Source organism: Ictidomys tridecemlineatus, chromosome 4 (assembly GCF_052094955.1).
Source record: "Ictidomys tridecemlineatus isolate mIctTri1 chromosome 4, mIctTri1.hap1, whole genome shotgun sequence".
NCBI lineage: Eukaryota > Metazoa > Chordata > Mammalia > Rodentia > Sciuridae > Ictidomys > Ictidomys tridecemlineatus.
Window position 1 is genome coordinate 79,838,568 of NC_135480.1, and position 12,988 is coordinate 79,851,555.

Consider the following 12,988-nt stretch of genomic DNA (forward strand, 5'->3'; position numbering starts at 1 on the left):
TAACTTTAAAAGTCCATTTTCAGGCTGCCTTCACCAAGCCTGCCTAGTAATTGCCTTCGGAAAATCCAGTTCAAATCTACTAGGCCTCCCAAAGGACAAAAAAAAAGAGGAAAATAGTGATGAAAATAAGACTCAAAAGCACCTAACGGATCTATTATACAGTGTAGTATTATGTTACTCTGCCAGGTAAAGCCTTAGGCAGCAGGCCTACGTTTAGGTTGTATGAGGTTTTACACACACTGGCAAGGAAGGAAGGAAATGGCCATTTGCTGAGCACCTACAATGTACTAGGCACAGTGCTATGCCCTTTCCACATTTCAATTTATCATCCCATCATCCTCTAGATGATAAAATTAACCTTACTTGATAGATATAGGGCAACTACAGCACAGGTTATGGGGCCTGACTGAGGTTGTTTGGCTACAAAGTGACTGATTTATAAACATCTTTGCTTCAAAAAGCTCATGCTCTTCTCAAGTCCTATTCAAAATCTCTAAGCCAAGAACACTGTAATGTTTTAAGGAGCCCACAGAACAGATCCTTCTCCTCAGTAGCTAGGAGGACAAGGTTCCTCTTCTCCAAGCAACAAAGCAGATTGCGCCCCGTGTTAAGATACCCCGGAAGGAAGGCTCAATTTGTCTAAAGATGCATCTGAGGCTGTTCACTGTGACTGTTACCAGGTAAGGAAGGTCAAACACACCTGGCAAGTAAAGGTTTCTTTTCTCCACAAGAAGAGTGGAGAGAAGGAAATAGTCATTTATTGAAAAGCAATAGATTTAATGATAGAGAATAGTCTCTGGAACTAGACTGGCTAGGTTTAAGTCCCGTCTCTTGTTTGGCCTTAAGAGAATCCCATGTTTGTGCCCATGGGATGTCTTGGGTGGGAAACATCAGACGGATGGCAGGGTAGCCATGTGTTGGTATTTGCAGAAGCTGTCAGTGAGGACATGCGGTATACTGTATATTCTATTTTTGTGCATGTTAGAAATTGTCAATAACAAAAGCTTAAGAAACAAAAAACTTGTAACTGTGACATGGCCAAGTTTTCTGTCCTGCATCATTAGTACTCATTTGTAAAACTGAGTACTAATAGTACCTACCCTCATAGGGTTGTGTGAAAAATAAATGGATTAAAAGAAGTGCTAAGATATTATTATTTATGAAGTAACAACATCCGGACATGGGACTTGGCTTGACCAATACACTATTTGAATTAAATCCTCCCAGCAATCATATGAGCCAAGATAATTTCATTTTCACACAAGGAAATGGACTCAGAAATTTCAGCAGCAAAATCTACATAAAAACCCAGGTTTACTCTAGAACCTCATTTTCTACTACATGACTCACCTCCCTAAAAGTGACTTTAGCAGTCATTCAGACAGGGAAATTGAGGCTCAGTGGGGTTAAATAAGCAAAATTCTGAGCAATAGGCAGAGAAATAAATGCAGGTCAGAAAACATGCAGACCAGAGTCTTTCTACTAGTTGACAGGCTATCCTGGCTTTGTCCTCACAGCATCCATTTTGGGAGGGGACAGCCAGTACCCTAGAAAATGTCAATAGGTGCATCCCTCCAGCCCCTGAATGAGAAGGACTTTGGGGAAGTGGCTTTTAGTTTTTCCCAGACCAACAAGTACTAAGACTCAAAATAGAACGATATAAGGGGAAGGAAAATAGAAACCTAAGAGGAACTTTATGCTAGCAGCCTCTGCATTTGATAAATATTTTCAGAGCTCTGTCAGCCTCACCCAGTCTCAGGATCTCTGAACATCTGCTGGAGTCCTTCCTTTCCTCTTCCTGAGAGACTAACTCCAAGAGGCCCCAAATCTCCAATAGCAGCCTGTGTCATCAGTGAGCAAGTCATGCAGCCACTGAGATTACAAAAGCACTTCTCTCATGCACAAATCTCTCTATAATCAGCAATGACAGAGCAATGAGACACCCTCAGAACAGTTACCTGAATCTGACTTCCAAAGAGGCTGCTCCATCAGGGACCAGGACCTCAAGAACCATGCTGCTAGAATAAAATGAGGCAACACATCCAGCATGGCCAATTTGCATTAGAAACTCAGTTGGAATGCCAACAATTTGCATCCTTTCAACTAAGAACAAAACCAAGCCTGACCTTTACCTACAAGCACTGCTTTGTGTTGCTGTTTGCAAATACAGTATTTAAGTGGGAAAGGCTAACTGGTATAAAACCAGTTGAGGTCATATTCCAATTAGAACTCTCACATGGATAAAACAAGTCAATTAACACTCACTTTCTGCCCCTCTCAAGACTCCCTCCACAATCTTAAAATGATCCAGCAGAAGAGCATCATTTTCCTGGAAGTGCTTTAGAATAGGGAGTGAAGGGAGGTACAGCCAGCCCCAGGAGAGAGGAAAGTGGAGAAAGGGGCAAGGCCCTGGAAAGGAACCCACAGACGTGCCTTCTGGCAAAACAAGAGAAACATCCTGTTTAAGGCTATTATCTCCTTTATTCAAAAAATAAATATTTCACTTTGAGTCAACATATTTCAAATCACATTAAGCACAGAGAAGACATACAGTCCCTTTGGAAATTGTGAACACGTGTAGGAAGTGGCATGTTCCAAACAATGGGGATGAGGTGAGCACTGATTCCAGCTGCTTCATGACCCAAAGTCGTCCTCTCACCAGGTGGAGCTACATATAGATTTATGAGAGAAACACACACAAACACACACACACACACACACTGCTTTGAAGTCTGAAAGGCACATGAAGTGGACCATAAGGTGTATGGCACGTTTACTGATAAAACGTTCCCTATTCCCTCCCAAGAAAAGTGGAGAAACTTTAATCAAGTCAAAGACCAGAGAAGCAGGGTGTTCCTGCTTAGAGCGCAGCAGCAGGAACATCTCTGCACATGAAAGCCATTTTTCATTTGCTTCCCCCTCCCTGCCCAAGGAGTCCTTGGCAGCCAGGTGCTCACTCGGTGATAGTGGGGCGTGTGGCCACATACACAAACACCACTATCAGAAGCACCACCACAGCCAGTGTGGGCAGCACCACTGTGGTGATCTGTTGTCGGGCCTCCTGCATGGCCTGCTTCCGCTCCTTCTTGTCCTTGGATGTCTCCTTCTTGGGCTTCCCTTTGAGCTGCCGCATCTTTCCTGGAGGATGCAAGACAGTGTGTCCAGAGAGGCTGTGAAGAAAGGTCCACACTCCTGTAGTCAAGACGGGGAGACAGATTCCTGTAGGGAGAACAACTATGATCAAGAACAAATTGAATGAAAAAAAAAAAAGAAATCACAATGTTAAAGACAAATGTGGTAAGAAAAGCACTTGCCAATTGTTATCATTTGGATGTGAGGTGTCCCCTAAAAGATCATATGTGAGAAAATACAAGAAGGTTTAGAGGTGAAATGAATGGGTTATGAGACCTTAACCCCATCAGTGAATTAATCCCCTGATAGGAATTAACTGAGTGCAACTGTAAACAGGTAGGGTATAGCTGGAGGAGATGTGTCACTGGGGGCATGCCTTTGGGGTGTAAATTTTGTCCTTCGCATGAGTACTGTCTCTCTGTCTCTCCTTCTCCCTCCTCTCATCTTGAACTGCTTTCCTCTACTATATTCTTCTGCCCAGATGTTTAGCCCCACCCCCAGCCCCAAGGAATGGAGCCAGCTGCCTATGGACCCAGAACTCTGAAACCGTGAGCTCCCCATATAAACTTTTCCTCCTCTAAAATTGTTCTTGTCAGGTCTTTTGGTCACAGCAGCGAAAAAGCTGACTAAAACACAGAAACCATGGGGGTCTCTGAGAACAAAAACAACCACTTTGTCTCTTCATTTGTTCCTTTACCCCATCATCCAACCCCTCCACCCCAAGCACCTTCTATGTGCTGAGCACCATCTAGGAACTCAGGATGAAGCTTAGGGACTGGGTTTTGTCCTCTCAGAGCTCACACTGCAGGGTGCACTGCAGGCAGTGGAAGATGGGTCTCACCAACAATGAAGGGGGACTGGCTGCGCCTTACCATCTATTCATCTATGATTCTCTTATGGTAAAATTCTGTGGTTTGTGGAGGTGCTCAGGGGCCAGGGGAGTGGGTAGCTTATCATCTAAATGAGAAAGATGACATTTACACCTGAGTGGCCATGTTAGGTGGCAGAATGTCAATTCTGAGTCAAGAAAGCTCTTCTGGACACCTTCCTGACTTCCTGTTTTGTTGTATGGGATCCTAATCTCTTACCACTCCTTTGGTCACATATGGATCCTCTAGTATTTTTGTGTGTCATCCACAATCAGGCAGAATATCTTACAGTGAGATGATTATTGTGCTAGAATGATGCAATGCAGCCAAAAGCAAATATTAAAGTTTAGGGAAGCACCATTTGGGCAAATGTACAATTTCTATCAGAAAGAAATTAATATGTTAAAGTGCTCACAAGTACACACATGCTATAGTTTGGATCTGAAATGCCTGATCCCCAGCCCATGGAACTATAAGGATGTGCAGAACCTTTAAGAGGCAGGGCCTAATGGCAGTCTTCAGGTGCTCTTGAAGGTAATTGTGAGACCCCTGTCCTTTCCTCATCCTCTCTTGCTTCCCTGCCACAAAGTAACCAGTTATGCTGCCCACCTCCCACATCAGGCATAAAAGCAGGGAGTACACCCAATCATGGACAGCAACTTCCAAAATAAATCTCTTCTGTTTATAAGGTGATTATCTAAGACATCTGTTATAGTGACAAAGATAGAAAATTGGTACTGAGAAGTGTGGTGGTGGTCACTATACTTGAGATGATGTAGAGGAGCCTTTGGAACTGGTTTGCAGGAGAAATTTTGAAAATTTGAACTAGCAGGTAGGGAAAGCCTAGAATGCTGTAAGCAGAACCCAATGAGCCTTTCTAGTGAAGGTGCAGGAGATCAGAATGCTGATACGAATGTGGAGAGAAAGGCTATGTTGATGAGAGTTCTGCTGGAAATGATTATTCTATATAGACTAGAGGCAATCCCTACTACACAACAGCAAAGAATATGACTGTTTTGTCCATGACCTGAGACTCTGTGGGAGGCAGACCTCAAAGGTAGAGGAAACTTCAAGGCAACACAGCAGCTAGGCACCAGCATGGTTATTACTCTGCTTTTCACCAAACATATAGTGGTAATTGGGAACAGAGAGAAGCAGAGCTGAAAGATCTAAAATATTCATAGTTTGGCCAAAAAAGGCACCCATTTAAAGGTACAGCCAAGGAGGACCTGGTTGCTAGAGAGATTAGCACTATTAAAAAGAAGCCAAATGCTCTGCACCAGTACAACAACCCTGGAGGGCATCATCTCAGAATCAGCAAGGCAGCAGCCAAAACAAGCTCAAACCTGCAGAAACTGAGATTTGTTTCAAAGACTTTCTTGGGCCATTTTCTGAGAAGAGAGCCCTGGGGAGCCCTGCTTGTCCAGGAACACCTTGGAAATCATCCAGTATTCAGCCATCGAGGCACTCAGAAACTACCACAGCCTGGTTCAAGCAGTCCAAGGTACAGATCTTGCTAGCAGGAAACCCTAGCACAGTCAACACAATGCTGGTTTTGCAGGCATGCAGAATGCAAGTGTGATGGGATTATGGAGGCTGCTACAGAGAAAGCCTAGTAGTTCAGGCAGCATGGTGGAGATGGTGGAGATATCTCCGGCAGGCAGAGCTCAGAGGATGAAGAAAGGACAGGGGTCTCACAAGAGAGGATGAGGAAAGGACAGAGGTCTCTTTATATCTACATCCTAACATCCTCTCAGTGTTCCACCAGTAGTCCTTGAGAGGGTGTTAGGATATAGATATAAAGTGTCCCCAAAATCTCAGTGTGAGACAATGCAGACTGTTCAGAGGTAAAATGATTAGGTTATGAGAGTAATGTAATATTGATCTGTGATGTAAATACTGACTGAAAGGATTAACTGGGTAGTAACTGTAGGCAGGCAGGGTGTGGCTGAAGGAGGTAAGTCACAGAGGTATGGGGCATGCCTTTGGGGTACTTATTGTGTCATGGTGAATGAAATTCTCTCATCCTGGTTGTCATGTCCTGAGCTGCTTTCTCCTGCATTCCCTTCTGTCATGATATTCTGCCTCACCTCAGGCCCAGAGTTACGAAGTTGGCCAACCATGGACTAAACTTCTGAAACCATGAGTCAAGAAACTTTCCTTCCTTTAAGTAGTTCTTATTAGGTCTTTTGGTCACAGCAATGCTAAACTGACTAAAATGCAGGTCAATGAGTGAAATTGTGAGAGTGAAGCCAAAGCTGCGATAGACCTGTGAAATTAAAGATGGTAAGAACAAGGAACACTTACTGAGGAAGGATGCAGACAGTGTGCAAACCAGCACAAGAGAGTGGCCATGTGGACAGCAACAAGCAAAGCTGAAGGGGTAGAGTTCCCCAGACCCAGGGAGTCCATATTCCACCACAGTGTGCCTAGAGGATGGACCGAGACAGAATTTAATGTTTGCTCTTGGTGGGTTTCAGTCTTGCTTTGGACCAATCACTTCTTGACATTTTTTTGTTCCTCCCTTCTTGAATGGGCATAGTTACCTAGTATCTAACCTTCTTTTTGCTTTTTTACTGGGGCTCATAGCTAAGAGTCTGCCCTTTCAGAAGAGAATGTGGAGGTGGTCTCCTGGGCTATGCTATAATAAGTCTTAGGGGACTCTTAGAGAGGGACTGAAAGTATTTTGCATTGTGAAGTGGACTTAAGCCTCTGAGGGCAGGAACAGAATATTGTATATTGGATGTGGAATGTCTTTAAAAGGTCCATATATTAAATGCTTGGCCAGCCTGTAGTGCTCATGGGAGATGCTGAAACCTTTAAGAGGTAGAACTAAAAGGGAGGCCTTTATGTCACTGGGGGCATGTCTATGACTGGGATAGTGAGGCCCTAGCCCTGTTCTCTATCTTTTGCTTCCCCATCAGAAATTAGCCCATTTTGCTATGCCACGCACTGTTGCCGCCATGGTATGCTACACCAACCCCACCTAGGCCTAGAAAAAGTGCGTTCACCCAATCATGGTCTAAACCTGTGAGCCCAAATAAACCTCTTCTCTTCCTTAAGGCCTGCAGTATAGGTATAAAATAAGAACCCCTGGCTTAACCAATTCTCCTTTTCATGTCTTCCAAAAGACTTTCAGACCTACTTGAATTCAAGGCAGATGTACCACTTATTGGCTAAATGGCTCTGAGCAAGTCACTTGACTTTACTCAGCCTCAATGTCACCATCTAAACTTGAGAACAACTTCTATCTTAAAGGATGACTGAAAATCTGAAAAGAAAATGCATACATACATTGAGCTCTGCCTGCCAGAGACATCGCCACCAACTACCTTGCTGTGGCCCTAGCAGAGCTTTCAGAGCTTCTATAAGTCTTGGCCACCACCTGGGAGGGATCATATGGTAGTGTCCATCCTAACAGGACTGTGGAGTGTGGCACAGAGAAGGCACCACTGAACTTGCCCCAAATGTCCTGTGAGTTAGATGGACAAGCTTTAGGATCCTCATTATAGAGAGAAACAAAACAAGGGCCAAAGAGGAAAAATGTCTTCCCCATGGTCACCCAGTCTGTAAATAGAACTCATGGCTTCTAATTGAGCAAGGGACAGCATCCCACAGTCCCTTCTCTTCCTGACAAAGCCTCATAAAATTGTTTAAAAAGCAACAAGCCATTACCAGTACTCTGACTCATGGCCATTTCCCTGTGGAGCTAATGGCCTGTCAGACCCTGCAGCTATCTCCCATAGAGCCTTGCAGACTGACAGGCAGCACCATGGCCCAGTGTTAACAAGCACCTGGCCACTCCAGCTAAAAGTGCCGGCCTGACTTTCATCCTGCTCCCTTAGCTGCTGTCTGCATCCTCCCACGCATGTGCAGTTGGCATTCAAAGGCACCATCCTCCACAGTGACCAGCTCATGACATTTATAAGATGCATTCACAAGTTCCCAGAGACTTGGAAAAAGTCTTGAGTTGCTGGGATGGTCAGGGCTTAAAGGACAAACAGTCTAAATTCTGCATCCTTCATCAGGCTGTGGTGGACAGCCTCCCTGAGCTCACCTGAGGAGTGGGGAACAACAACAGAAAGCATCTCTGAAAAAATACCTGAAAAGGGAGAGCCTGTGATGAAGGGACCAGCCAGGACAGAAGCTGCAAGAGTGCCAGGAAGGGGCTGGCTTACTGCAGGAGTGAGGAATGAGGAAAAGAGGGACAGAGGTGACATGGAGCCAAGTTCCCCTAGAAATTTGCAGGCCATGATGAAGAATGTGGCTTCATTCTAAGAGCAGTACAAGGGATTTAGGGGCTTGACACAAGGAGATGCAGGTTTTAAAAAGCTCCCTCTGGCTGGTCAGTGGTGAGTATACCCTAGGTGAATAAAAGGGGAGACTCTGGAGCAGTCTAGGAGGAGGGTCAGTGCTGACAGAGGATGAAGTTATATGCTGGAGGTATAACTGTGGGCCTTAGTGATGGATGGGACAGGGTCAGTGAGGAAAGGTGTCATCAAGATAAGTCTTAATTTCTGGGGCTTGAGCCACTGGATGGGTAGTGATCTCAACTCATGGAATGAGAGAATGGGACATGGGAGGAGGAGTGTGGATTTGAGAAAGAACATTAAGTGCTCTGTTCACACCTGTCCATGTGAGGATGTGTACTGGAGACCACCAAGGAAATATCCAGTGAGTCAAGACCTGGGACTGGGCTAAAGATCCATATTTGGAAGTCATTAGCTGTTGGATTAGGTAAGATGACTACACTAAGATAGTCAGAGAAAGGGGCCCAGGCCAAAGCCTCCTGCCTGCCTGCATCCTACTAGCTACAGGTCAGGTGGTGCATTGTTTTTTGTCACTGTGACCAAAATACCTGACAAGAACAACTTAGGAGAAAATTCTTATTTTAGCTCACAGTTTCGGAGGTTTAAGTTCATGGTCAGCTGGCTCAATTTCTTTGGGGTGGACATGATGGACAAAAGCTGCACAGTTCCTGATAGCCAGGAAACAGAGAGGAAGGGTCTCAGGGAGAAGATAAACCATTTCAGGCGCACTTCCAGAGACCTACTTCCTTCAACTAGGTCCTGCTTCCCAGTAGTCCATTTGGCTCAATGGATGAATCCATCAAGTGGATTAACCCTATGGTGAGGTCAGAGTCCCCATGATCTAATCAATGCCTAAAAACCCCATCTCTGAACCTTGCTGCACTGGGGACTGACCAGACTTTCAGGACCTGAGACTCTGGGGGACATTCCAGATCCAAAAACTAACAGGTGGGAAGACACCAAAGCAAAGGAGACTTGGAGAACAGGCAAGTAAAGAAGAAAACATGGTATCAAGGGGACTAACACAATCAAGAGGTCACTGCCAAAAAGACAACCAAAATGAAGGAAAAGCAGGACCTACTGGACTCAGCAAAGTAGAGCCTACCATGAGGGCTTCAAGTGAGTTAAAGGGAGAGTTCAGATGCACCACTGAGTGCAGCCTGCATTTCACTGCTTATCTGGGAAGAGGAGCTTGAGCCAGAATGTAAATAAACATGCTGCTTCTCATTGAGAAAGTTTTGCTATGGAAAACACATCAGCTGACTGTGCTTGGCCACTGACTCCCATTGCAGCACTGGCACCTTACAACTGTTGCAATTTGTGATAGCTAGTTAGCAGGCCAGCACCTCAAGCAGCATAGGGCAGACAGCTGGCTTGAAGTTCTGCTGGAAGAACATATGTGGCCAAAAGCAGTTTCCTGACTTTAAGTAATGAGAGAAATCAGAGGATGTGTGAGGGGTCTAGTAGATCAGAAGAAAACCCTGCTGCTGAGAATGCAGGGTGGGTATCTTAGGAGAGTGGGTAAGAACACAATGGACACTTATACCTGGGAAAGAGGAAAAGCACACCTGAGTACAAGGCAGGTCGGGGAGAGAGACAGCAAGGGCTGCCACATGGAAGAGAGACAGAGGCTTCAATTTTTTTTTTTAATGAAATGGTTGAGGGCTTCAGTCAGTCTGAGGGGTTGGGAGGCAGCCTTAAGAAAAAGGGGAATACAAAATAATCATCTTGGAGAGAGGGAAAGCAAATTCAGAGGAATTGGTTCTCATGGCTGACATTCTTCTATCCTTACTGCCCACACTGCACCCCTGAGTGAACTGAAGACCATTTCTCCATAGGCTCTGGCCTTCTTGACTGGACCACACAGCCTCTCCTAGGCCAGGGCTGGCTCATGCAGATTCTGCCAAGACCCTGGAAATGGGTGGCATGCTTTAAGAAGCTGGGCCAATTGGCCTCAACTTCAAGAATCTAAATACACTAAAAAAAATTGAAGTTAAAGAGATATGCCTAAGTTCCTCCAGGTACTTTTTTCCAATTTGGAGATGGTGAAGATGCAGGCATTGGGGAAACCCATTCAGTGCCATATGTAGGAGACAACAGGTAAGCCAGGTGAGAGGAGATGAGAGGCAGAGAACTGATTTCCAAGCTTACCTTTCAACTCCACTCTTAACGGTTTAGTCCAGTCCCTATAAGGCTCTTGTCCTTAGATTATTGTGGCAAATTTCTCTTTCAATGTGAGCTGGCTCCAGTGGACCTGTGTACCTTACACTGATCACACAGCCCTACTGAAAGGACCACTCCAGCTTCACTATGAGGAATCCAAACCTCCACTGTCACAAAATAAGGGAGGAGCAGAACCAAAGGTCAAACCCTGAAGCTTATAGTCATCAATCTCCTAAATATACCCCACACATCTTCCTGCCCTTTGCCCATCATGGAGACACTCCATTGCTGACCAGCCCCTTGCACACAGGAAACAAAAAGTGAAGCTCACACAGTTCCGTCTGGCTTCTTCTCAGTAAGCAGATGGAACAGGATAGATGCTGAAGCCACCGCTGAGTTCTAGTGTTATAGCTGTGAGCACAGTCTGGTCACCCCACTACCTCTAGCCGCCCTAACCAGGGAAACGGAAACCTCATAAACACTGGAGTTCCAGCTGGTTCTAATGAAACTTCACCCACTATGCCCCACCCCCATCAATGTGAGCCCATAGCAACTGGTCAGCACTGAAACATTCCAATTGCATGTGGGCAGGAGACTAGGAGGGTACACACACATCCTTTAACATAGAAATTTTTAAGTTCATGATTTTTCTCTGATTACTGCTTTATAGTCTTTTTCTATGTGCATACTGATACACACATGCTCATTGAGTCTTTATATGAACTTCTTTCTAACTTGCAGATCAAAATGTATACAGTATTAGATCCTATTAGGGAGACAGGAGAAAAGGTAAGAACATGGATTGAAAACAGGTTTGAGCCTCAGCTCTGCCACATCTAGCTATAACACTTTTAGCAAAGTAAGCGGGGGGGGGGGGAATCCCTGCATTGTAAAGTTATTAAAAAATCAAAAATAACATATGACATCAACAGGCCATACCAGATACACAATAAATGGCACACAGAAACTTGCTATCCACAGAGAGTAGTCCAGTGGAGGGGAGACTGGTTTTTTTTTTTTGTTTTGTTTTTTTTTTTGGAGAGCCCCATAACCCATGAATATCACAATCTCCCAATCTTTTCTTTTTGGTGAGTTACCAATCAGCTGTTGGGCAGATGTGTTCAAAGGTTTGATGGAAAAAGTTTGGTTCAGACTAGTGATTGAAAGCTCAGGATTATGTAGATATTTCCCAACTCCCACCATCCCAGATCTGCTTATCCTGCATTGTTCAATATGGTGGTCATCACCATATGTAGCTGCTGAGCATTTGCAAAGTGGCTATAAGCCAAAATGAGCTGTGCTGTTGTATAAAATACAAACCAGCTTTTGAAGGATCAGCACCAAAATAAAAAATGTAAAATGTTTTATAAGGATTTTATACAGATTACATGTGGGAACAATATTTGAAATATGGAGTTTAATAAAATAATTAAAATTAATTTCACCTGTTTTCACAGTTTTACTGTGGCTGCTGGAAAATTTTCATATTCTATGAGTGGCCTGAATTACACTTTTTCTGGACAGCACTGTGCTTGTCCCATGCAATAAGGAGAACCACATTTGGCCCTCTTGTAAGCTTTGCACATTTTAGGCTCAACCAGCTCATCACACCCCAAGTGCCCCACCATTGCCAACACACCTGTGATCCCTGCACATGCACCAGTACCTCTGCTGATGCAACATCTCTGTTGAAACACCTCCTTCCTGTACGTCATTATCTAGCTGTTAGTCTCCCTTATCCAGGAACAACCCTGTGCAAGGCCTTCACAAGTCTCTTTAAGCAGAAGATATGATTCCGCCTTCAATGATATTTCAGCACTCAACTCATGCCTTTACTGCAGCACTGGCTGGAGGCCACTGCCTAACTAGCTGAGCCTCTAACCCTCACCCCCTTCTCAGGGACTGCAAATGTGTCCTGCTGGTAACAATATTCCCCTGGGGCTGGCAGGATGCCCTTCACATTACAGGTACTCAACAAACATCTGCTGCATTGCGCATCAAAGCTGGACTAGTTTAAGACAAGCAGTTCTTTTTAAGCAACAGAGCACAGAGTTAGAAAATAAAATCTGTAATAATAAACTAGGTACCACTTAAAAATACATATTTCATTCTCACCACAGTCATACAAGATTGATATGATTGTACCTATTTTAGATAAACTGAGATTCAGAGAAATACACTGATTTTCCCAAGATCAAAGACTGTTTGGGGACCAGCACCATCTCAACTCCAATGAAAACCCATAATAAGAGTGCATTAAGTATTTAACAAATGAACAACTGAATGAGGATTTGAACTCGGACCTGAATCCAAAGGTTACCCATTCTCTATGTGTGACTCCACCATGCCTCCCAATCACCCCACCACTAAGAACAGCAGCTACTGCTTCCTGAGTGCTCACTACCTGTCAGTTCTGACTATGCCCTCTATAAACACACAAGCCCCACAGCACCCTGATCCCCATTGTTGCAAGTGAAAAAACAGAGGCCTTAGAGCTGTAGAACTAGCTGATCA

The 12,988-nt window shown here is 44.5% G+C and overlaps 1 protein-coding gene across 1 annotated transcript in view; it reads right to left on the bottom strand.

The window, feature by feature from the left end:
• Positions 1-2,461: 2,461 nt before the first annotated feature.
• The window catches only part of Smco4 (single-pass membrane protein with coiled-coil domains 4), a 69,674-nt gene continuing 59,147 nt past the window's right edge, over positions 2,462-12,988 (bottom strand). The window contains exons 6-7 of the mRNA XM_078044951.1: positions 6,309-6,430; positions 2,462-3,219 (exon numbers count right to left, since the gene is read on the bottom strand). Of these exons, the coding sequence (XP_077901077.1) occupies positions 2,826-3,219; positions 6,309-6,430 (516 nt within the window). The 3' untranslated portion in view covers positions 2,462-2,825. The remainder of the gene's footprint in view (positions 3,220-6,308; positions 6,431-12,988) is intronic.